This window comes from Hemitrygon akajei, chromosome 3, assembly GCF_048418815.1.
Source record: "Hemitrygon akajei chromosome 3, sHemAka1.3, whole genome shotgun sequence".
Classification (NCBI taxonomy): Eukaryota; Metazoa; Chordata; class Chondrichthyes; order Myliobatiformes; family Dasyatidae; genus Hemitrygon; species Hemitrygon akajei.
This window is the reverse complement of record NC_133126.1, coordinates 210,590,229-210,612,884: the sequence shown is the minus strand read 5'-3', so window position 1 is coordinate 210,612,884 and position 22,656 is coordinate 210,590,229. Positions and strand designations below refer to the sequence as shown.

Sequence of the window (22,656 nt, the reverse complement as noted above, 5' to 3'; positions counted from 1 at the left end):
GACATAAAGCACAGATGCTCACAGGCACGTGTTTAAGCAATGCCGGCTAGAATGTAGTTCTGGGGGAGGAGCTAGTCTGCTCGGCGCGCGCTGCCTTTTCTCGTAACAGTAAAAACACCTTCTGTTAGCGAAAACAGGTAACTAATAATATAGGTCTTTCCTAACAGCGAGTTGACGTAAAGCGAACGTTCGAAAAACGGAGGACACCTGTAAATGCAAACCTTCTTAATTTTAGCTTTCCCTTCACCTAGCAGACCTTTGTCACTCTCTGCTCCTGTTTCTTTCATTCGATCAACTCTTAATAAAATGATGGTGAAGCATTAGCTTTATGTCTCTTTCCTGACTTTTGAAAGAACCTTAGATTAAAACATAGGAATCCAACATGACTATTGTTCCATTCTGATGTTTTGATCCAACGTTCTTTTGGAAGGCAAGGAAGAGGCTTAAAACTTGCTGCTTCAGAATAATTTTATTAGGATCAGAATCAGAAGCACTGTCATGAAATTTGTTGTTATGTGGCAGCAGTACATTGCAATGCATAATAATGAAATCTATAAATTACAATTAAAGTACATGTATTTTTAAAAAAAGTTAAATAAGTAGTGCAAAAAGAGAGAAAAAGCACTAACAAAAAAGAGAAAATTGGAAATGTTGAGCTGCTAAAAGAAGAAAACAATGGGGGGGGGGAGTGGAATGTGCTCAGTTCTTTAGATAAGAAATGTTCCATTCTGCCAGGAAATGTGGAGGAGGCTCAACCCAAATGCAGAGCAGTGGAGATCACTTTAACAATAAATTGCAAAATAATAAGCCACAAGGGGTCACAAAACAAGAGAGAACTTAACGCACAAGACTACAAGGTAAGTGAAGGCTAGGAGCAACTGATTGAGGCCTGGTGGGTTCGATGGGTGATCATGGACTGTGGATGAGAAATGGGTTTAAATAGACTGCAGGTAACACGTTAGTAATGAGTGGCAGTTAACTCCTGTTAGCTGGGTGAAAACTGGGAGATGCCTGCCAGTGCAGACCTGACACATGCAAATTTGTAGATAAAAGGTAACCAATCAGATAGCCCTGTTCAAATAATGCAGCACCAGAGAGGCTTCCAGAAATTTCCAGAATGATACAAAGAATTGTAGTCACTAAGAGATACCCTGAGCAAGGTAATTTATTCACTATACCTCAGTAAGCATTACAATAATGAACCAATTTACCATTTTATTGAATCAGAATGAAGTTTATTATTGCTGATATTTGTCGTGAAATTCGTTGTGCGGCAACAGTGCAGTGCAGGACAGCAAATAAACTAAAATATACAATAAACATGCACTCAATCCACTGCAGTTTCTGAGATACTCAAACCACCCCGTCTGGCACCAACAGTCATTTCATGGCCAAAGTCACTTGGATCACGTTTCGTCCCCATTCTGATGTTTGATCTGAACAACAGCTGAACCTCGTGACCGTGCCTGCGTGCTTTTATGCATTGAGCTGCTGCAGCGTGATTGGCTGATTAGATACTTGCATTAACGGGCAGGTGTACCTAATGAAGTGGCTGCTGAGTGTATGTTGTGAAATTTGTTGTTTTGCGTTTATGTTGTAATACATAAAGCAAACTGTATAAATAAGCAATGCAAAAACAGAACGAAATATTGAGGTGGTGTCCGTGGGTCCATCGTCCACTCAGAAATCTGACTGAGGAGGGAAAGAAGCTGTTCCTAACGTGTTTCTGTGTCTTCAGGCTCCTGGGTGATGGATGCTGCTTTTGAAGGTGCCCTCGATGGTGGGGAGGTCAGTGCCCATGATGGAGCTGGCAGAGTTTACAGCTTGCTGATCCTGTGCGGTGGCCTCCCCAGACCAGACGGTGATGTGACCAGTCAGAATGCTCTCCCCCTGTAGAAATCTGGTGCCGTACTCAGTGCATGCCTGTGTTTTCCAGCTGGTGATGGAGTTCTGTGGCGCTGGCTCGGTAACAGACCTGATCAAAAACACCAAGGGAAACACGCTGAAGGAGGAGTGGATCGCCTACATTTGCCGCGAGATTTTACGAGTATGTATTCAAGTTCAAGTCCGGTTTATTGTCCTTCAACCGTACGCACGTATACTGCCAAAGAAAACAACATTCCTCCATACCAAGGTGCAGAACAGAATACATATAACACACACATAGCACACACACATCCATCATCATCACAATGTGATGTGTGAGTGTGATCTTTCCAGGACCATGATTGTTCTTGGCAAATTTTCCCACAGAAGTGGTTTGCCATTGCCTTCTTCTGGGCCGTGTCTTTACAAGATGGGTGATGCCAGCCATTAAAATACTCTTCAGAGATAATCTGCCTGGCGTCAGTGATCACTTAACCAGGACTTGTGATGTGCGCCGGCTGCTCATACGACCGTCCACTACCTGTTTCCATGGCTTCACATGATCCTGATCGGGCGCTAAGTGGGTGCTATACTTTGCCCAATGGTGTCCTTGTATGCCAGCAGAGGGAAGGTGCACCTTGCATCTCCTTTGATAGAGATGTGTCTCCACCCCATCAGCCCAAAAGTAATTTACCACAAATAAATGAATAGATAATAAGGTGCATATATGTTGCAAGTTAAAAAGTAAACAGTATAACACAGGGAGTTCAGAAGTCTCACGTCCTGGGGGAAGAAACTGATTCCCTTTCTAACAGTCTTGTCCTAATGCTATGGTACCTCCTGCCTGATGGTACAGGGTCAAAGAGATTGTGGTTAGAAGGGAGGGTAAGGGCTCTGTGTTCGCAGCACTCCCCAATTCCTTAAAGCCTGCAAGAAACCTGTGCTCAGCCAGACCTAATTAGTCTTCAGTACAGACAACGATCTCTGTGAGTGAGATCAGGGGCATAGAACATAGAACATTACATCACAGTAGAGGCCCTTCGGCCCACGATGATCCTTTAACCTACTCCAAGATCAATCTTCTCTCCCACGTAGACCTCCATTTTCCTGTCACGATCTTCCCTGGACCCTAACCTGCAGCTAATGTCTGAGCAGTTCCTTACTCTTTACAGCTTACCCCACTCTTAGTTATTTTTTGAAATACAGCGTGGAACAGGCCTTTCCGCCTCTTCAGGCCGCCACCCAGCAATTCCCCGATTTAACCCTAACTAATCACGGGGAACTTACAACAATCCACTAACTTACTAACCGTACGTCATCGGACTGTGGGCGGAAACTGCAGGAAAGCCCACACTCTCCGTGGAACAGCCGGAGACTTTTCCTCTGGATGGTTACAGCTCATTCAGCGGGGGTTAATTTTAAGGCGATTGAAGGAAGTTACAGGGGGTATGTCAGAGGTAAGTTTTATTTTACGAAAAGTGGCGAGTGTCTGGAGTGCACTTCCAGGACTGGTGCTGGAGGCAGGTACATCAGAAACATTTAACAGATAGCAACATGGGTGATAGAAAAATGTTGTGTTATGTAGGAGGGGAAGTTGAGATTGGTTAAAAGGTCAGCACAACATCATGGGCCCAAGGGCCTGGACTGTGCTGTAATGTCTTACGTTCCTATGTCCTATAACGCCTCCTCACTGGTCAAGAAGGCCCAGCTGTGTCTGCACTTTCTGAGGACAATGCGGCTTGTAGTGCTGCCCACCCCCACTCCCTACCGAAGCGCCATTGAGACCACCCTGCCTGGCTGCATCACCGTGTGGTACGGAAGCTGCAAGGCTTCGGACCATAAGACCCCACAGAGAGAGGACAGTAAAAATCACTGAGAGGATCACCGGGGTCTTCCTCCCCACTATTTTTGACATTTACCCAGAGCATTGCAGACGTAGGGCCCAAAGTATTGTTGAGGATCCCTACCAACTATCCCACAATCTCTCTGACCCACTACCGTCAGGAAGGAGGTCCAGGAGCATCAGGACTGGGACTGTCAGACAGGGTAACTGCTTCTTCCCTCGGGCTGTGAGGCTAACGAATACCCTGTCACCACCGAGGTCTTGTCATTACGACAGTGAGCTGTTTACAGTTTACCTGTGCTGCACATTACTACATGTGTTTTTGGAATATATTTTATTAATTAATTAACGGGAATATTTTGTTTTATGTGCTGTGAGTGATATATGTTTTATGGGTGTAACACTTACCCAACAGGCTGGTATATGTCTAGGGGAAAAGGAGATCCAGCCACTCACCAACCCCACCTCCCGTACACGCAGGTGCTGTGGGAATCAAGTTTATGCTGCGCGCGCACACACAGTATCAAACTCACACCAGATACCGTTATGGAATACACTTTAAAGATTTTACTAAAACTAAGAGAGTACTATGCAATACAGTATATATGAAGAAAAGGAAAATAAAGTAAAAGGCGGCAACTTATCAAGGTTCAATCAGTTTAGTGCACATTGTTGGAGCTCAACCATTCGACCCCTCGTCACTTTCCTCCGACCTCCACGTCCTCGCACCTGGGATCACCCGGGTGGTCGACCGAGCAGTGCAGTGCACGTCCACCTTCCTCGGCGTCTTCTTCCCGACTCCCCTGAAAAGACCGCGAATACCCCCAAGCTCCCAGACCCACAAGACAAAATAACCTTCCCCCATTGGTCAACAAATGAATACAATCCCGATATCAGCAAGTCTAAAGCTAAACAACTGCGAGAGAAAGCACATATCAGACAAAGAAGCATTCCTACTCTTAACAAACCAAAGAAGCCATTTTGATTAACATACACAGTACATTGTACATTCGCTCCCCACCAGCAAATGTCATGCCCTCGTGACATTACCAGAGTTCCCCAAGGCTTCTTGCAGCACACAAAACCCAACCCAGGTGCAGAAAGCAGCGACATAACTACCCAGAGCAGTAGAAATCACACTCGGTTCTCCTGGCACCACAAATGTCAACCGCTCTGGGGGGTGGGGGGGGGGGGGGGGCGGCGCCTACTCCTCTGAGATCTCCGTACCCCTTCTGCCAACCCTTCCGCCTCAGACACTGCGGGGTACACTCCTGTCGGACCCTCATCCTCCCCCTCACTGGACTCCCTCTTCACCTGTGAACCCTCTGCCTCGGACACCCCAGGTCTACCTGTCAGATCTTCACCCCCTCCCTCATGGGGCTCCCCCCTCACCTGAGAACCCTCTGTCTCGGACACCCCAGGTCTACCTGTCAGACCCTCACCCCCTCCCCCACGGGGTCCCCCCCCCTCACCTGAGAACCCTCTGACTCACGCTCGGGTTCCACCCTCTCTCCCCCCAACGCTGGCTGCCTCTCCATCTGACCATCAACACCTTCCCTCCTCTCGCCCAACTCAGTATGGGAAGGGCCAGGAGCCTCCTCTTCTGGTACTGAAACGCCAGCGAATGGGAGCAGGGGCCACTCATCTGAGTCGTCATCTCCCGAATCGGTATCCATTCCCGGGTTAGGGACCCGTCCCCGCTCTTCAGCAGCGGGCTCCTCCCTCGCTCTGCGCCCTCGCAGAGTCCTTGTACTAGGCACAACCTCCCACTCTGGCTCCTTGTCCACCCGCACCGCTTGACCCAGCGGCAGCAGGTGATTCCGATGGAGTACCTTGATAGGCCCTTTCCCATCCTCAGGTTTCACCCGGTAAACTGGTAGATTCTGCATCTGGCTCTCTATTACATAGGGGCTGGCCGCCCATCGATCTGCCAACTTGTGCTTACCGGGGAGTCCCAAATTCCGTAAAAGGACCCGGTCGCCCGGCAATAATTGGACGAACTTCACCTTTCGATCATACCGCATCTTATTCCTCTGATTTTGTTTGGTAGCCGCCGTCTCGGCTAACTCGTACGCCCTCTGCAACTCCCTCCTCATAGCGGACACATACCTTAGATAGGGCTTCCCGGGTAATTCACCCACTTCAGCCCCAAAACACAAATCAATGGGCAACCTCGCTTCCTGCCCGAACACCAGATAATAGGGCGAGTACCCTGTAGCATCATTGCAAGTACAATTGTAACAGTGGACCAAATGTCCAATATGATGACTCCACTTACTTTTCTGCCCAATCTCCAGCGTCCCGAGCATATCCAACAGGGTCCTGTTGAACCTCTCTAGCTGAGGATCTCCCTGTGGGTGATAAGGGGTAGTCCTGGATTTCTCAACCCCAAGCATAGTCAGTAATTCATGGATAAGGAGGCTCTCAAAGTCCCGCCCCTGATCGCTATGGATTCGCCTTGGAAGGCCATAATGAACAAAATACTTCTCCCATAACACCTTCGCCACTGTCGTCGCCTTCTGATCTTTAGTGGGAAATGCCTGAGCATAGCGAGTGTAATGATCGGTGATGACTAAGACATTCGCGGTGTTGCTGGTGTCAGGCTCAATCGACAGGAAATCCATACATACCAGGTCCAGAGGTCCCGCACTCTGCAAGTGCGACAGTGGAGCCTCCAATGCGGGCAGGGTCTTCCTCCGGATGCAACGACTGCAGCCCCTACAGTATTCTTCGACTTCCCCCCTCATCCGGGGCCAGTAGAACCGGTCTTTGAGTAATCCATAGGTCTTTTCCACCCCCAAGTGTCCGGAATCATCATGTAAGGCCTGGAGTACAGTCTGCCGATATTCCTCCGGCAGGACCAGTTGCCAACACCGGGACTGGTCCGGAGGCACCGTGACCCGGTACAAGACTTGGTTCTTTAACTTTAACCGAGGCCACTCCTTCAATAACAGAGGCACGAATGGGTGTTTCGCCTTCTCGGCCAACGCCACATCCCCCTTCTCTACTGCTCTCCACACAGTGCCAAGACCCGGGTCATTCTGCTGAGCAGCTGCCACTTCCCCCGGACTCAGTTCCGGCAACTGTTTAGTCCTCAGTGCAGTCAGGTCACAGTAAGCTAGGGGTATGGCGTCGTCAAAACCCCCCAAATGGTTCACGGCTCGTTCCAGCCTTCCTCTTCCCTTGGCCTTCACGGTGATAGCAAACTGACACATAGCCTTCACTCCAGGGGCAGGGACACTCTCCCACTCCTCGTCCCCCTCATGTTCCCCCGGCTCCCGACGTGACAAAGCATCCGCATCGACATTCCTGCTTCCTGGGCGGTACTTCAGGCTGAGATCATATACCGACAAGGCCGCCAGCCACCGATGTCCTGTGGCATCCAGCTTAGCCGAAGTCAAAATATAAGTGAGAGGATTGTTATCCGTTCTCACCTCAAACTTGGCTCCGTACAGGTAATCGCCCAGCTTGTCCACCAGCGCCCACTTCAGCGCCAGGAACTTCAACTTGTGAGTGGGATAGTTTCTCTCCGATGGCGACAAGCTTCGGCTGACAAAGGCTACCGGTCTCAATGCTTTGCCATGCTCCTGGTACAGAACAGCCCCGAGACCCTCTCAGCTGGCGTCAAATGTAACACCTACCTAACAGGCTGGTATATGTCTGGGGAAAAGGAGATCCAGCCACTCACCAACCCCACCTCCCGTACACACAGGTGCAGTGAGAATCAAGTTTATGCCGCGCGCACACACACAGTATCAAACTCACACCAGATACCGTTATGGAATGCACTTTAAAGATTTTACTAAAACTAAGAGAGTACTATGCAATACAGTATATATGAAGAAAAGGAAAATAAAGTAAAAGGCGGCAACTTATCAAGGTTCAATCAGTTTAGTGCACATCGTTGGAGCTCAATCATCGAACCATTCGACCCCTCGTCACTTTCCTCCGACCTCCACGTCCTCGCACTTGGGACCACCCCCGGTGGTCGACCGAGCAGGGCAGCGCATGTCCACCTTCCTCGGCGTCTCCTTCCCGCCTCCCCTGAAAAGACCGCGAAACCCCCCAAGCTCCCAGACCCACAAGACAAAATTAACATTCTCCATTGGTCAACAAATGAATACAATCCCGATATCAGCAAGTCTAAAGCTAAACAACTGTGAGAGAAAGCACTTATCATACAAAGAAGCATTCCTACTCTTAACAAAACAAAGAAGCCATTTTGATTAACATACACAATATATTGTACATGGGTGCACTGTAGTCTGGAGGAACGTTGTTTCATTTGGTTATATATATGTACAGTCAAATGTTGATAAATTTGATCCCTGTGCCTATCAAAGAGTCTCTTAAATTCCCTGGTAGCATAGTGGTTAGCATAATGCTTTACAGCACAAGTGACCTGGGTTCAATTCCTGTCACTGCCTTTAAGTTCTCGCTGTGACCATGTGGGTTTCCATAGGTTTTCCTCGACATTCCTAAGACATACAGGTTAGTGCGTTAATTGGTCAGATGGGTATAATGGGGTGGCATGGCACGGGCTCACTGAGCTGGAAGAGACTGTTACCATACTGTATCTCGAAATAAAATAAATATTCACCACTATCCCAGCCCCGGCAGTATATTCCACACACCCACCACTATCTGGGTAAAAGAACTTACCAATAACATCCCCCTGTACTTCCCGCCAATCACCTTAAATAGCTGTCCCCTGATATTAGTCATTTCCACGCTGGGAAAACATGCTCACTGTCACTTGATCTCTGACAGAGACCCCATGGGACATAGGAGCAGAATTAGTCTGGATTTTGGTTCCCTTTCCTCATATCTGTCCCTGGATATCAGCTTCAGTTTGACGATCTTTGTGGTATTTGACTCCTCCTGGTGCATGATATAAGACCAAAGACATAAAGTAGAATAAGGCCATTTGGCCCATTGAGTCTACTCTGCCATTCCATTTTGGCTGATTTATTATCCATCTCAACCGCATTCTCCTGCCTTGGTAACCTTTGACGCCATGACAAATCAAGAACCTATCAACCTCTGCTTTAAATATACCCAACGACTTGGCCTCCACAGCCATTTGTGTCAAAGAATTCCATGGACTCACCACCCTCTGGATAAAGAAATTCCTTCTCATGAGGGGTCCCCCCTCATTCTTCTAAACTCCAGTGAGTACAGGCCTTGAGCCATCAAATGCTCCTCAAACATTAACCCTTTCATTTCTGGGATCGTCCTCATTGGAGCCTCTCCAATGCCAGCACATCCTTTGTTAGATAAGGATGCTCTCCGCAGTCTCCATTTCTGCCGCTGCTCCCCGGACCTGTGAGTCTGCTACTGAGTAACATCTGACCCTTGTCTCCCAACATTCCAGGGCCTGACTCACCTTCACCAGCACAAGGTTATCCACCGTGACATCAAGGGCCAGAACGTCCTGCTGACGGAGAATGCCGAAGTGAAGCTGGGTGAGTGTGTGTTTGATGATTCTACACTTCTGGTGGCGAGAGCCGTTGGCCTCCTGTTGTGGAGTCTGGATGCTGAGTGCTCCAGCCGGGGGTGCCCCCTAGTGGCTGTGGTGACCACCAACAGAACTGGATTCATTATCATGAAGTTATATAATGTAAAATGGTTTGCTGACGTGATGGGGGTGTGGGGAGAATGGGAAGAAAGACACAGCTCAACATCTCACATCAGAATCAGGTTTAACATCACTGGCATATGTTGGGAAATGTGTTGTTTTGCGGCAGTGATACATTGCAATATGTATTTAAATTACAATAAGACATATAGCATCATCATCTTTGTGTGCCATCGTGTATGACATATGGGTGATCACGGTCTTTCCATGACCATGACTGTTCTTGGCAAATTTTCCCAAAGAAGTTGTTTGCCTTCTTTACAGGATAGGTGGTGACCCCAATCATTATCAATACTCATCAGAGATGGTCTACCTGGTATCAGTGGTCACATCACCAGGACTTGTGATCTGCTCCGGCTGCTCATACGACCATCTTCACGTGACTCTAATCGGGGTGGGGGCGCCGGGGCTAAGCTGGTGCTACACCTTGCTGAAGGGTGACTTGCAGGATAGTGGAGGGAAGGAGTGCCTCACACTTCCCTTATATATATATTTAAATAAACAGTGAAGAAAAGAGCAAAGCAGAGAAAGTGTAGGTGGGGTCATTGTCCGTTCAGAAATCTGGCGGCAGACGGGAAGAAGCTGTTCCTGAAATGTTGAGTGTGTGTCTTCAGGTTCCTGTTCCTCCTCCTCGGTAATAAGGTGAAGAGGGCATGCCCTGGGTGATGGCACTGCATCAGGAAGGTAACTTCCATCATCAGTGATCACCAGCATCCAGACCATGCCGGCCTTTAGTGGGTACCATCAGGCAGGAGGTTCAGCAGCCTGAAGAGAGTGCTGGGCTCTGCCCAATATTTCGTGGGCATCTCCCTCCCCCTCCCCCATCTGTAATATCTGCAGGAGGGGCTGCCCCAAGAAGGCAACATTGATCATCGTGGATCCCCACCACCCTGACCAGGCCTTCTTCTCACTGCTACCAACAGAAACCTGAAGTCCCACACCACAGGTTCAAGAATGGCTACTTCCCTTTAACCAATCAGCCCACCTTAAATCATTAGGTTCTGCAGATAGAACAAATCCAGAGCAACACTATCAAAACACTGGAGAACCTCAGCATCTATGGAAGGGAACAAAGAGTCGATGTTCCGGGTCCAGAGCCTTCCTCAGGATGTAATTCCACCTGCTGGTGCTGTGCTAACTGCTACACTACAGTACTGCCCATAGTTGTCCTTGAAGCTGGTGGTGAGGACTTCAGGCTCCTGGTGCTCCTGCTTGGTGGTAGCCGTGAAAAGCTGGCACGACCCAGATGGTGGAGATCTTTGATGGTGGATGTTGCCTTCCTGAGGCGTCACCCCTGTAGATGCTGTCAGTTTGTGGCCTCACTGCAGCATAGCAATAAGTGTGAAGATCATGAGAGATCGGAGTTCGATTCAGTCCGTGCTTCCCGAGGTCGTCTGGGTTTCCTCCAGCTTCCAAAGGTGCACGGGCGGGTCAGTAGGTTAATTGGTCATTGTAAGTTGTCCCGTGATTAGGCTGGGGTTAAATCACAGGTAGGGAGGGAGGTGGCCATACACCTCAGGCTATGCACCACCTCATTTTCCTACCCATCAATTTCAAATCTTGAAAGACATTCCTCTTTCTCCCTTACCTGCTATTCTCATGACTTACCCTCACATCTTCAGTGAGCAAGTGTCTCCCACATGCTGAGTTTTGGCCTCAGATGATGACACTGGTTCCATGAGAAGGCTGTTCCTCTGGCCCCTGCCCTAGCTTGGGCCTGCTGTCATCTCTGAACCCGTGTACCTGACCGATCGCTACCCCCTCAACTGGGACGTGAAGATAGCTATCATCTCTGCTCCCACATGTTACCATAAGGCCATAAGATGGACGAGAAGAATTAGGCTATTTGGCCCATTGAGTCTGCTCCACCATTTCATCATGGCTGATCCAATTTTCCTCTCTGACCCAATCTCCCGCCTTCTCCCCATATCCCTTCATGCATAAAGACTTGGCCTGCACTACTGCCCGTGGCAAAGAATTCCACAGATTCACCACTCTCCGGTTAAATAAATCCTTTTCATCTCCATTCTAAAAGGACATCCCTCTATTCTGAAGCTGTGTCCTCCGGTCTTACACTCTCCCCCCATAGGAAACGTTCTCTCCACATCCACTCTATCAATGCCTTTCACCATTCATCCCCTCAGTCTTCTGAGTCCAGTAAATACAGGCCCAGAGCCACCAGACATTCTTCACGTGACAAGCCATTCAAACCTGGAATACATAGAACATCACAGAACAGTACAGGCCTTTCAGCCCATGATGTGGGCCGACATTTTAATCTAATCTTAGATCAATCTTACCATTCCCTCCCACATTACCCTCCACTTTTCTGTCATCCATGTGGCTGTCTAAGAGTTTCTTAATGTCCCTAATGTATCTGCCACTACAAGCACCTCTGGTAGTGTGTTCCACGCATCTATCACTCTCCATGTGGAATAAACTACACCTGCTATCCCCCAAATCACCTTAAAACTATACCCCCTCGACTGAGCCATTTCCGCACTAGGAAACAAGTCTCTGGTTGTTGACTCTATCGATGACTGTTATTATCTCATACACCTCTATCGAATCACCTCTCATCCGCCTTCGCTGCAAAGAGAAATGCCCGAGCTCACTCAGCCTATCCTCATAAGATGTGATCTTTACTCCAGGCAGCATCCTGGTAAATCTCCTCTGCACCCTCTCTAATCCAGGCAGCATCCTGGTGAATCTGCTCTGCACCCTCTCTAATCCAGGCAGCATCCTGGTAAATCTCCTCTGCACCCTCTCTAATCCAGGCAGCATCCTGGTAAATCTCCTCTGCACCCTCTCTAATCCAGGCAGCATCCTGGTGAATCTCCTCTGCACCCTCTCTAATCCAGGCAGCATCCTGGTGAATCTGCTCTGCACCCTCTCTAATCCAGGCAGCATCCCGGTAAATCTCCTCTGCACCCTCTCTAATCCAGGCAGCATCCTGGTAAATCTCCTCTGCACCCTCTCTAATCCAGGCAGCATCCTGGTGAATCTCCACTGCACCCTCTCTAATCCAGGCAGCATCCTGGTGAATCTGCTCTGCACCCTCTCTAATCCAGGCATCATCCTGGTAAATCTCCTCTGCACCCTCTCTAATCCAGGCAGCATCCTGGTAAATCTCCTCTGCACCCTCTCTAATCCAGACAGCATCCTGGTGAATCTCCTCTGCACCCTCTCTAATCCAGGCAGCATCCTGGTAAATCTCCTCTGCACCCTCTCTAAAGCATCCACATCGTTCCTGTAGTGTGGCGACCAGAACTGAACACAATATTCCAAGTATGGTCTAACTAGGGTTTTCAGAGCTGCAGCATTACCTCACGGCTCTTGAACTCAACCCCCCCCCCCCAACTAATGAAGGCCAACACACCATATCAGCTTGCAACGGATTTATGGACATGAGCCCAAGATCTCTCTTCATCTGTACTGCTAAGATCTGCCATTAACCATGTACTGTGCCTGAAACATTGACCTTCCATAGTGAATCACTTCACATTTTTCTGGGTTGAACTCCATCTGCCACTTTTTTGGCCAGCTCTGCATCCTGTTAATGTCCCATTGTAACCTACATCAACCCTCCCCACGATCCACACAAGCAACCTTAGTGCCATCCACAAACTTACTAGGCCGTTAGCCCATGAGACATAGGAACTGGACTGGCCATTTGGCCCATCGAGTCTGCTCCACTAGAAATGGCTGATCCATTTCCCTCTCAACCCCATTCTCCTGCCTCTCCATAACCTTTGGGGAATCTTGCCCAAATCCCTTTGCACTTTGGATTTTTGAAATTTCTCTCTGTTTAGACGATAGTCTATGCTTTTATTCCTTTACCAAAGTGCGTGACCATATTCTTCCTGACATTCCAACTGCCACCTCTTTGCCCATTCTCTTAATCTGTCTGTCCTTCTGCAGCCTCTCTGCTTCCTCAACACTACCTGCCCCTCCACCTATGTTTGTATTGTCCACAAACTTCGTCAGAAAGTTTGTACTAACTTCTACTTCTCATCCAAGTCATTGATAATAATCACAAGAGCTGGGGTCCAAGAGCAGATCCCTGTGGAACACTACTGGTCACTGAATATGATCTTTCTTCTACCTTCTGTAGGTGAGCCAATTCTGAATCCACACAGCCAAGTTTCCCTGAATCCCGTACCTCCTGACTTTCTGAATGAGCCTCCCACTGCTAAGAATCCTACTTTATACTTTACCTTCAAGTACAGTATGGAAACTATCCTTCCCTTACCCTCACTTTCCAATTTCCACAGGGATCGTTTCCTCCCTCGTCTCTCCCAACTGATCTCTTTCCTGGCACTTACCCTTGCAAGCAGAACAAGTGCTACACCTGCCCCTACATCTCCTCCCTCTCTACCATTCAGGGCCCTAAACAGTCCTTCCAGGTGAGGTGACTCTTCACCTGTGAGTCTGTTGGGGTCATAAACTGTGTCCAGTGTTCCCAGTGTGGCCTCCTGTATATCAGTGAGACCCGACGTAGATTGGGAGACCACTTCACAGAGCACCTACACTTTGACGGCCAGAAAAAGCAGCATCTCCCAGTGACCACCCATTCCACTTCCCATTCCCATTCTGATATCTCTACTGTTGCGATGAGGCCACACTCAGGCTGCAGGAACAACACCTCGTATTCTGTCCGGGTAGCCTCCAACCTGATGACATGAACATTGACTCTGGAACTTCTGGTAATTGTACCCCCAGCCTTCACTGTTCACAATCAGCATCAGACTGAATATCACTGTCATATGTTGTGAAATGTGTTAACTTACTGGCTGCAGTACAATAAAATACATGATAAATAAATATAGAAAGAAAAACTGATACATAAGCATATACAGTATGTGTCTGTTAAATAGTTGTTAAAATACGTAGTGGAAATAAAAAAAGTGGTGAAGTAGTGCTAATGGGTTCAATGTCCATTTAGAAATTGGATGGCAGAGGGGAGGAAGCTGTTCCTGAATCGCTGAGTGTTTGTCTTCAGGCTCCTGTACCTCCTCCCCGATGGTAACAGTGTGAAGAGGGAATGTCCTGGGTGGTGGGAGTCCTTAGTGATGGACGCTGCCTTCCTGAGGCACCGCTCCTTGAAGATGCCCTGGATACTACGAAGGCTCATGCCCATGTTGGAGCAGATTAGTTTTACAAGTTCCTGCAGCCTTGTGCAGTAGCCTCCCCATACGGTGATGCAACAGTCAGACTGCTCTCCTGGGTACATTTGTAGAAGTTTTCAAGTGTTTTAATTGACAAACCAAATCTTCTCAAACTCCTAGTGAAATATAGCCACTGTCTTGCCTTCTTTATAGCTGCATCAATATGTTGCATCTGGGTTAGGTCTTCAGAGATATTGATACCCAGGAATCTGGGGTTGCTCCCCATTCCTGCTTTATTCTCACACCTTACCTGCCCATCACCTCCTTCTGGTACTCCCCCCATTCCCTCTCTTCCATGGTCTTCTCCCCTCTCCTATCAGATCCCACCTCACCCAACCCTTTATCTCTTCCACCAACCAACTTCCCAGCTCTTTACTTCACCCTTCCTCCTCTCCCAGTTTAACCAATCGCCTGCTGCCTTGTACTTTTCCTCCCCTCCCCCCCCCCCCCCCCCCCCCATCATCTTATTCTGACTTCTCTTTCTTTCCAGTCCTGATGAAGGGTCTCAGCCTGAAATGCCGACTGTTCACTCTTTTCCATAGATGCTGCCTGGTCTGCTGAGTTCCTCCAGAATTTTGAGTGCGTTGCTTATCTATCAGTCTCTTAAATGTCCCCCTTATATCAGCAAGGTGACTGTCAATTTCTCCCCGTAACCCCATCGTTGTTCGCTCGACATAACCATTGCATGCTGACTTGTTTCCCCTCAACCAATCACAATCCTCCTTGCTGAACTGCACAATGCACACCAGCCAATCAGACATCCGAAATTCCACCAGTTTTGCTGTTGCTCTGGTTTCTTTCCCAGGATTCATGCCCGGTACCTGGAGGTTCCAGGAGATGCTAGAGGAGGGTTTTCTGAATCCAGGCAGGGTTGTTAGGGCACCTTTCCATGGTGTATCCTTCCACAGGCTCCTGAACTGACGCCCCAGTTCTCTGTGCTCTGGCCTCACTGCAGTTGACTTCGGAGTGAGCGCGCAACTGGATCGCACGGTGGGGAGGAGGAACACTTTCATCGGGACGCCGTACTGGATGGCGCCGGAGGTGATCGCGTGTGATGAGAACCCAGACGCCACTTACGACTTCAAGGTGAGCAGAGAATAGGTGGCAGTGCCCAGATTATCCATTCCGCGCACACACCCCCCCCCCCCACCCGCCCCACCACCACTCTTCCCAATACATTTCATTAAACCTTACAGCAATGTTTGCAGATGTCAGCTGGGCAGTGACGGGTTATCGGGATCTGATCAGCCTGCTAAGCGGGCTGAGGAACGGCAAGTGGAGTTTAGTGTGAGTGCTGCATTATGGGAAGACATTTGAGAGTGGAACTTTTACAGTGTATCAGAGTCAGGTTTAATATCACCAACATACGTCATGAAATTTTGTTGTTTGCAGCAGCAGTGCATTGCAATATGTAAAATATACTATAAATTACTATAAGTGCCCACTTTACTAGGTACGATTATATGCCTGCTTGTTAATGCAAATATCTAATCAACCAATCATGTGGCAGCAATTCAATGCATGAAAGCATGCAGACATGGTCAAGGGGTTCAGTTGTCGTTTAGACTAAACTTCAGAATAGGAAAGAAATGTGATCTAAGTGACTTTGACCATGGAATGATTGTTAGTGACAGATGGGGTGGTTTGAGTATCTCAGAAAATGGGATTTTCACACACAATGGTCTCTAGAGTTTACAGGGAATGGTGTGAGAAACACAAATAACATCCAGTGAGCATGAGTTTGTGGGTAAAAATTCCTTGTTAATGGGAGAGGTCAGAGGAGAACGGCCGGATTTGTTCAAGCTGACAGGAAGGCGACAGTAGTGTAGCGCGTTACAACAGTGGTGTGCAGAAGAGCATTTCTGAATGCACAACATGTCAAAACTTGAAGTGGATGGGCTACAGAGGCAGATGGCCACAAACACAGTGGCTAAGAAGAATGCAAGAGCAAGGAACTGATTATTGACTTCAGGAGGAGAAAACCAGAGGTCCATGAGCCCGTCCTCATCAGATCGTCAGGGATGGAGAAGGAGAGCAGCTGTAAGTTCCTCAATGTTATCATTTCAGAGGGCCTGTCCTGGGCCATCATGTAAGTGCAATTATGAAGAGAGTACAACAGTGCCTCTACTTCCTTAGAAATTTGTGAAGATTTGGCATGACTTCTGTAGATGTGTAGTGGAGAGTATTGACTGGTATGGAAACACCAAAGCTCTTGAATGGGAAATCTTACGAAAAGTACTGGATGCAGCTGGTAATGTCCTCCCCACCACTGAGCACATCCACGTGGAGCACTGTTCCAGGAAAGCAGCGTCCACCATCTGGGACTCACACCACCCAGGACATGCTCTCTTCTCACTGCTGTCTGCAGCAGGAAGGTACAGGAGCCTCAGGACTCACACCACCAGGCTTAGGAACAGTTATTATCCCTCAACCATCAGGCTCTAGAACTAAAGAGGATAATGTTTAAGTGAAGTTTGGATAGGCATATGGATAGTAGGCGTATGGAGAGATATGGTCATGGTGCAGGTCGATAGGAGTAGGTTGTTTAACTTCATTCAACTTCACCAGGCCCATCATTGAAATATTCCACAACTGACCAACCCACTTTCAAGGATTCTTCATCTCATGCTCTCTATATTTATTGCTTACCTATTAATTATAATTACTTCTTTCTTCTTGTATTTGCGCAGTTTGTTGTCTTTTACACACTGGTGAATGTCCACGTTGGTGCGGTCTTTCATTGATTCTCTTATGGATATTATTCTATTGAGATTATTAATTATTATTCTATTATGGATTTATTGAGTATGCACACAAGAAAATGAATCTGAGGTGTTTATATGGTGTCATGAACGTTTTTTGATAATAAATTTACTTTGAACGTACACTCAATGGCCACTTTATTAGGTACAGGAGGCACCTAATGAGATGGCCACAGAGTATATCTGAAATGCTAAATAAATAGTGCAAAAAAAGAGGAAAAATATTGAGCTAGTATACTTGGGTTCATTGTCCATTCAGAAATCTGATAGCGGAGGGAAAGAAGCAGTTCCTTAAATGTTGAGTATGGGACTTCAGGCTCCTGTACCTTGTCCCTGATGGTAGCAATGAGAAGAGGGAACATCCTGAGTGATGGGGGTTTTCAGTGATGCATGCCGCTTCTTTGAGGTATCATCTTTTGAAGCTGTCCTTGACGGTGGGAAGGCTAGTGCCCATGATGCCTGAGTTTATAATGTTCTGCAGCTTTTTCAGATCCTGTGCAGTGACCCCTCTATACCAGACATGATGCAACCCGTCAGATTACTCTTCATCGTACATCTGTAGAAATCTACGAATCTTTGGTGACGTACCAGGTCTCCTCAAACATCTACTGAAATATAGCCACCAGCATGCCTTCTTCATCAATACGTTAGGCCCAGGGTAGATCTTCAGAGATGTTGATTCTCAGGAACTTGAAATTGCTCACCCTTTCCACTTCTGATCCCTCGAGGAGGAGGATCAGGTGTGTGTTCCCTCGACTTCCCCCGTCCACAATCATCTTCTTGGTCTTACTGACGTTGAGTGCAAGGTTGCTGTTGTGACACCACTCCACCAGCTGATCTTCTCACTCCCGCACATGTCCTTGTCACCATCTGCCAACAGTAGTTGTGTCGTTGGCGAGTTTATAGATAGTGTTGGCGCTGTGCCTAGTGACCCAGTTGTAGGTGTAGTCGTGGATGGGTAAGCTTTCTGTGAGAACCTGATTTTAACCTTTTCCCGGTTTTCTGTTGACAGAGTGACCTGTGGTCTCTGGGGATCACTGCGATGGAGATGGCAGAAGGGGCCCCACGTAAGTCTCCCAGCTCAGGTGCAAGTGTAATGTCACGTCCGCACATATGGTGAAGCTCAGGCAGAGTGAAAGATTCTCAGCAGCATCAGAGGCATGTAGAGACAGACAGAACAGAGGACACCCAGAACATAGACGTGTACAGAACAGTGTGAGCCCGTCAGCCCACAGTATAATGCTAACCTATATAAATCTACTCCGACATGAATCTCACCCTTCCCTCCTACACAGCCCGTGTGCCCCATTTTCCCTCCAACCATGTGCCTGTCTAAGAGTCCTTAAAAAGTCGCTGATGTATCTGTCTCCACCACCACTCCTGGTCACGTTTTCCATGCTTCTGTCTTTCCTCCAGTCACCTTAAAGTTAGCCATTTCTGCCCTGGGAAAGAATCCTCTGGCTGTCTGCTCGCTCAATACCTCTTCAGAATCAGGTTTAATATCACCAACATCTGTTGTGAAATTTATTGACTTTGCAGTGGCAGTGTAATGTAATACATGACAAATATAGGAAAAGACTGAATTACAGTAAATATATTATCAGTTAGAAATCTGATGGCAGAGGGGAAGAAGCTGTTTCTGAGTGTGTGCCTTCAGGCTTCTGTACCTCCTCCCTGACGGTAACAACAAGAAGATGGCATGTCCTGGGTGATGGGGATCCTTAATGATTGACACCGTCTTTTTAAGGTACCAATCCTCGAAGATGTTTTGGATCCTACGGCAGCTCGTGCCCATGATGGAGCTAACTAAGTTTACAACTCTCTGCAGCTTACTTCGACCCTGTGCAGTAGCCCCCTCCCGTCCCCATACCAGAGAGTAATATGGCCTTTCAGAATGCTCTCCATGGTACACCTGCAGAAGTTTTTGATATTTTAGGTGATATACCAAATCTCCTCAAACATGTAGTGAAATGTAGCCGCTGTCTTCCCTTCTTTAAAGCTGCATCAATAGACAATAGACAATAGGTGCAGGAGTAGGCCATTTGGCCCTTCGAGCCAGCACTGCCATTCACTGTGATCATGGCTGATCATCCGCAGTCAGTACCCCATTCCTGCCCTCTCCCCATATCCCTTGACTCCGCTATCTTTAAGAGCTCTATCTAACTCTTTCTTGAAAGCATCCAGAGACTTGGCCTCCACTGCCTTCTGAGACAGATATATGGGGACCAAGTTAGATCCTCAGATGTATTGCCACCCAGGAACTTAAAATTGCTCACTCTCTCAACTTTTGCTCTCTCCATGAGGACTGGTGAGTGTTTCCTTGTTTCACCCTTTGTGAAGCCCACAAACAGCTCTTTGGTCTTCCTGACATTGAGTGCAAGGTTGTTGGTACACGTCTTATTATCGTGTTCACCTCTCATCCTCCTTCACTTCAAAGAGAAAAGCCCCAGCTTGCTCAACCTCTCCTCATAAGACCTACTCTCTAATTCTGGCATCGTCCTGGTAAATCTCTACTCCCCCTAAAGCTTCTGCTGCCTTCCTATAATGAGGCGGCCACAACTGAACACATTACTCCAAGTGTAGTCTAATCAGGCCGACAATATTAACTCTGATTTTGCAGAGTTATGCTGACATCTCCCTGTATCTCAGTGCTCTAAAGCAAAAAGGAATGTTTTATGATGTAAAATCCACAGAATAAGTTTTTTAAAGACGCACACAAAAATGCTGAGGCAGGTCAGGCAGCGTGCACGGGAATGAATGAACAGTCGATGTTTCAGGCCGAGACCCAGGGCTGGAAGGGAAGGGGGAAGACGCCAGAATAAGAAGCTGGGCGGAGGGGAAGGAATGCGAGCTTGGTGGGTGGGAGAGCGGGAGTGAAGTAAGAAGCTGGGAGATGATTGGTGTGAAAGGTAAAAGGTTGGAGAAGAAGGAATCTGATTGGAGAGGAGAGAGGACCACGGGAGAAAGGGAAGGAGGAAGGGCACCAACCCACTTATTTTTATTCAGGCGTCTGCCCCCTTTGCAGTCCTGAAGAAAGGTCTCGGCTTGAAATGTCGACTGTTTACTCTTTTCCATGGATGCTGCCTGACCTGCTGCGTTCCTCCAGCGTTTTGTGTGTGTTGTTCTGGATTTCCAGTATTTGCAGAACCTCTTGTGTATATGAAATAAATCCAAATTGTTGCTGTATTTTAGTGGGAAACCTTCACTTATTTTCTCATTAATACTCGGATAATTCTGTTGCACCTTGGATGGCGCAGCAGAGGGCTGAGGCATAACTACAGTGATACCGACCTCCCGTTCTCACACTCTCTATCTCTCTCTCCCCCAACCTCCTCCTCCCCCCTCTGTCTCTCCTCACTTCCTCCCATCCTCCCCTCCTTACCTCTCACCCTCTCCGTCTCTCCCTCCTATCTCACCCTCCCATCCCATCCTTACCCTCTTTCCCCACGTCCCTCCCGCAGCTCTGTGTGACATGCACCCGATGAGAGCGCTGTTCCTCATCCCCCGGAACCCACCGCCACGCCTAAAGTCCAAGAAGTGGTGAGTATCGTCCGCGCTGTGTTCACCCACCTCGATCCCAGGTTCCTCAGTCAACACCTAGTGACCTCAGGGAGAGCCGAGACCCCACCCTCACCTGGTGACCTCGGGGAGAGCCGAGACCCCACCCTCACCTGGTGACCTCAGGGAGAGCCGAGACCCCACCCTCACCTGGTGACCTCGGGGAGAGCCGAGACCCCACCCTCACCCGGTGATCCCGGGAGGAGCCGAGCCCCCACCCTCACCCGGTGACCTCGGGGGGAGCCGAGCCCCCACCCTCACCCGGTGACCCCGGGGGGAGCCGAGCCCCCACCCTCACCCGGTGACCTCGGGGGGAGCCGAGCCCCCACCCTCACCCGGTGACCCCGGGGGGAGCCGAGACCCCACCCTCACCTGGTGACCCCAGGGAGAGCCGAGCCCCCACCCTCACCCGGTGACCCCGGGGAGAGCCGAGACCCCACCCTCACCTGGTGACCTCAGGGAGAGCCGAGACCCCACCCTCACCCGGTGACCTCAGGGGGAGCCGAGACCCCACCCTCACCTTGTGACCTCAGGGAGAGCCGAGACCCCACCCTCACCCGGTGACCTCAGGGAGAGCCGAGACCCCACCCTCACCCGGTGACCTCAGGGGGAGCCGAGACCCCACCCTCACCTGGTGACCTCAGGGGGAGCCAAGCTCCCACCTTCACCTGGTGACCTCTGGGTGAGCCGAGACCCCACCCTCACCTGGTGACCTCAGGTGGAGCCGAGACCCCACCCTCACCTGGTGACCTCAGGTAGAGCCGAGCCCCCACCCTCACCTGGTGATCTCGGGGGGAGCCGAGACCCCACCCTCACCTGGTGATCCCGGGGGGAGCCGAGCCCCCACCCTCACCCGGTGACCCCGGGGAGAGCCGAGACCCCACCCTCACCTGGTGACCTCAGGGAGAGCCGAGACCCCACCCTCACCCGGTGACCTCAGGGGGAGCCGAGACCCCACCCTCACCTGGTGACCTCAGGGAGAGCCGAGACCCCACCCTCACCCGGTGACCTCAGGGAGAGCCGAGACCCCACCCTCACCCGGTGACCTCAGGGGGAGCCGAGACCCCACCCTCACCCGGTGACCTCAGGGAGAGCCGAGACCCCACCCTCACCTGGTGACCTCAGGGGGAGCCGAGCCCCCACCCTCACCTGGTGATCTCGGGGGGAGCCGAGACCCCACCCTCACCTGGTGATCCCGGGGGGAGCCGAGCCCCCACCCTCACCTGGTGACCTCAGGGGGAGCCGAGACCCCACCCTCACCTGGTGACCTCAGGGAGAGCCGAGACCCCACCCTCACCTAGTGACCTCAGGAGGAGCCGAGACCCCACCCTCACCTGGTGACCTCAGGGGGAGCCGAGCCCCCACCTTCACCTAGTGACCTCAGGGAGAGCCGAGCCCCCACCCTCAGCTGGTGATCTCATGGAGAGCCAAGCTCTGCTCCCACCCTCTTGGCGCTTTGAATGTCTTGCCTCTAGATTTGATGGTATTATTCCAGGCCCCCTCATTCCTCTAAGCTCCAGCGAGTGCAGGCCCAGAACTGTCAAATCCTCTTGTTAAACCTTTCATTCCCAGGATCATTCTTGTAAAACCCTCACCAATATCTCCCATCCTTTCTTAGATAAAGGGACCCAAAACTGTTTCCCAACTATCTTCTCGTCAGTAATAGCAACAACACTCATTTCTGCCTCAAGACAATCTCTTCATGTCCGCTCTACCTGGGATTTTCAATATTCAACAGGTATTGATGAGATCCCACCTCAAATTTCTAAACTGCAGTAAGTACAGGCCCAGAGCCATCAATCGTTCCTCTTTCATTCCTGA

General features: G+C 49.3%; 1 protein-coding gene across 6 annotated transcripts in view; it reads left to right on the top strand.

The window, feature by feature from the left end:
• Positions 1–22,656, top strand: part of LOC140725815 (TRAF2 and NCK-interacting protein kinase-like) — a 194,972-nt gene that overhangs the window by 15,598 nt on the left and 156,718 nt on the right. For all 6 annotated transcript variants that reach the window (XM_073041799.1, XM_073041797.1, XM_073041798.1 and 3 more), the window contains exons 3-7: positions 1,937–2,047; positions 9,084–9,174; positions 15,471–15,601; positions 18,290–18,344; positions 20,739–20,817. In XM_073041799.1, the coding sequence (XP_072897900.1) occupies positions 1,937–2,047; positions 9,084–9,174; positions 15,471–15,601; positions 18,290–18,344; positions 20,739–20,817 (467 nt within the window). The remainder of the gene's footprint in view (positions 1–1,936; positions 2,048–9,083; positions 9,175–15,470; positions 15,602–18,289; positions 18,345–20,738; positions 20,818–22,656) is intronic.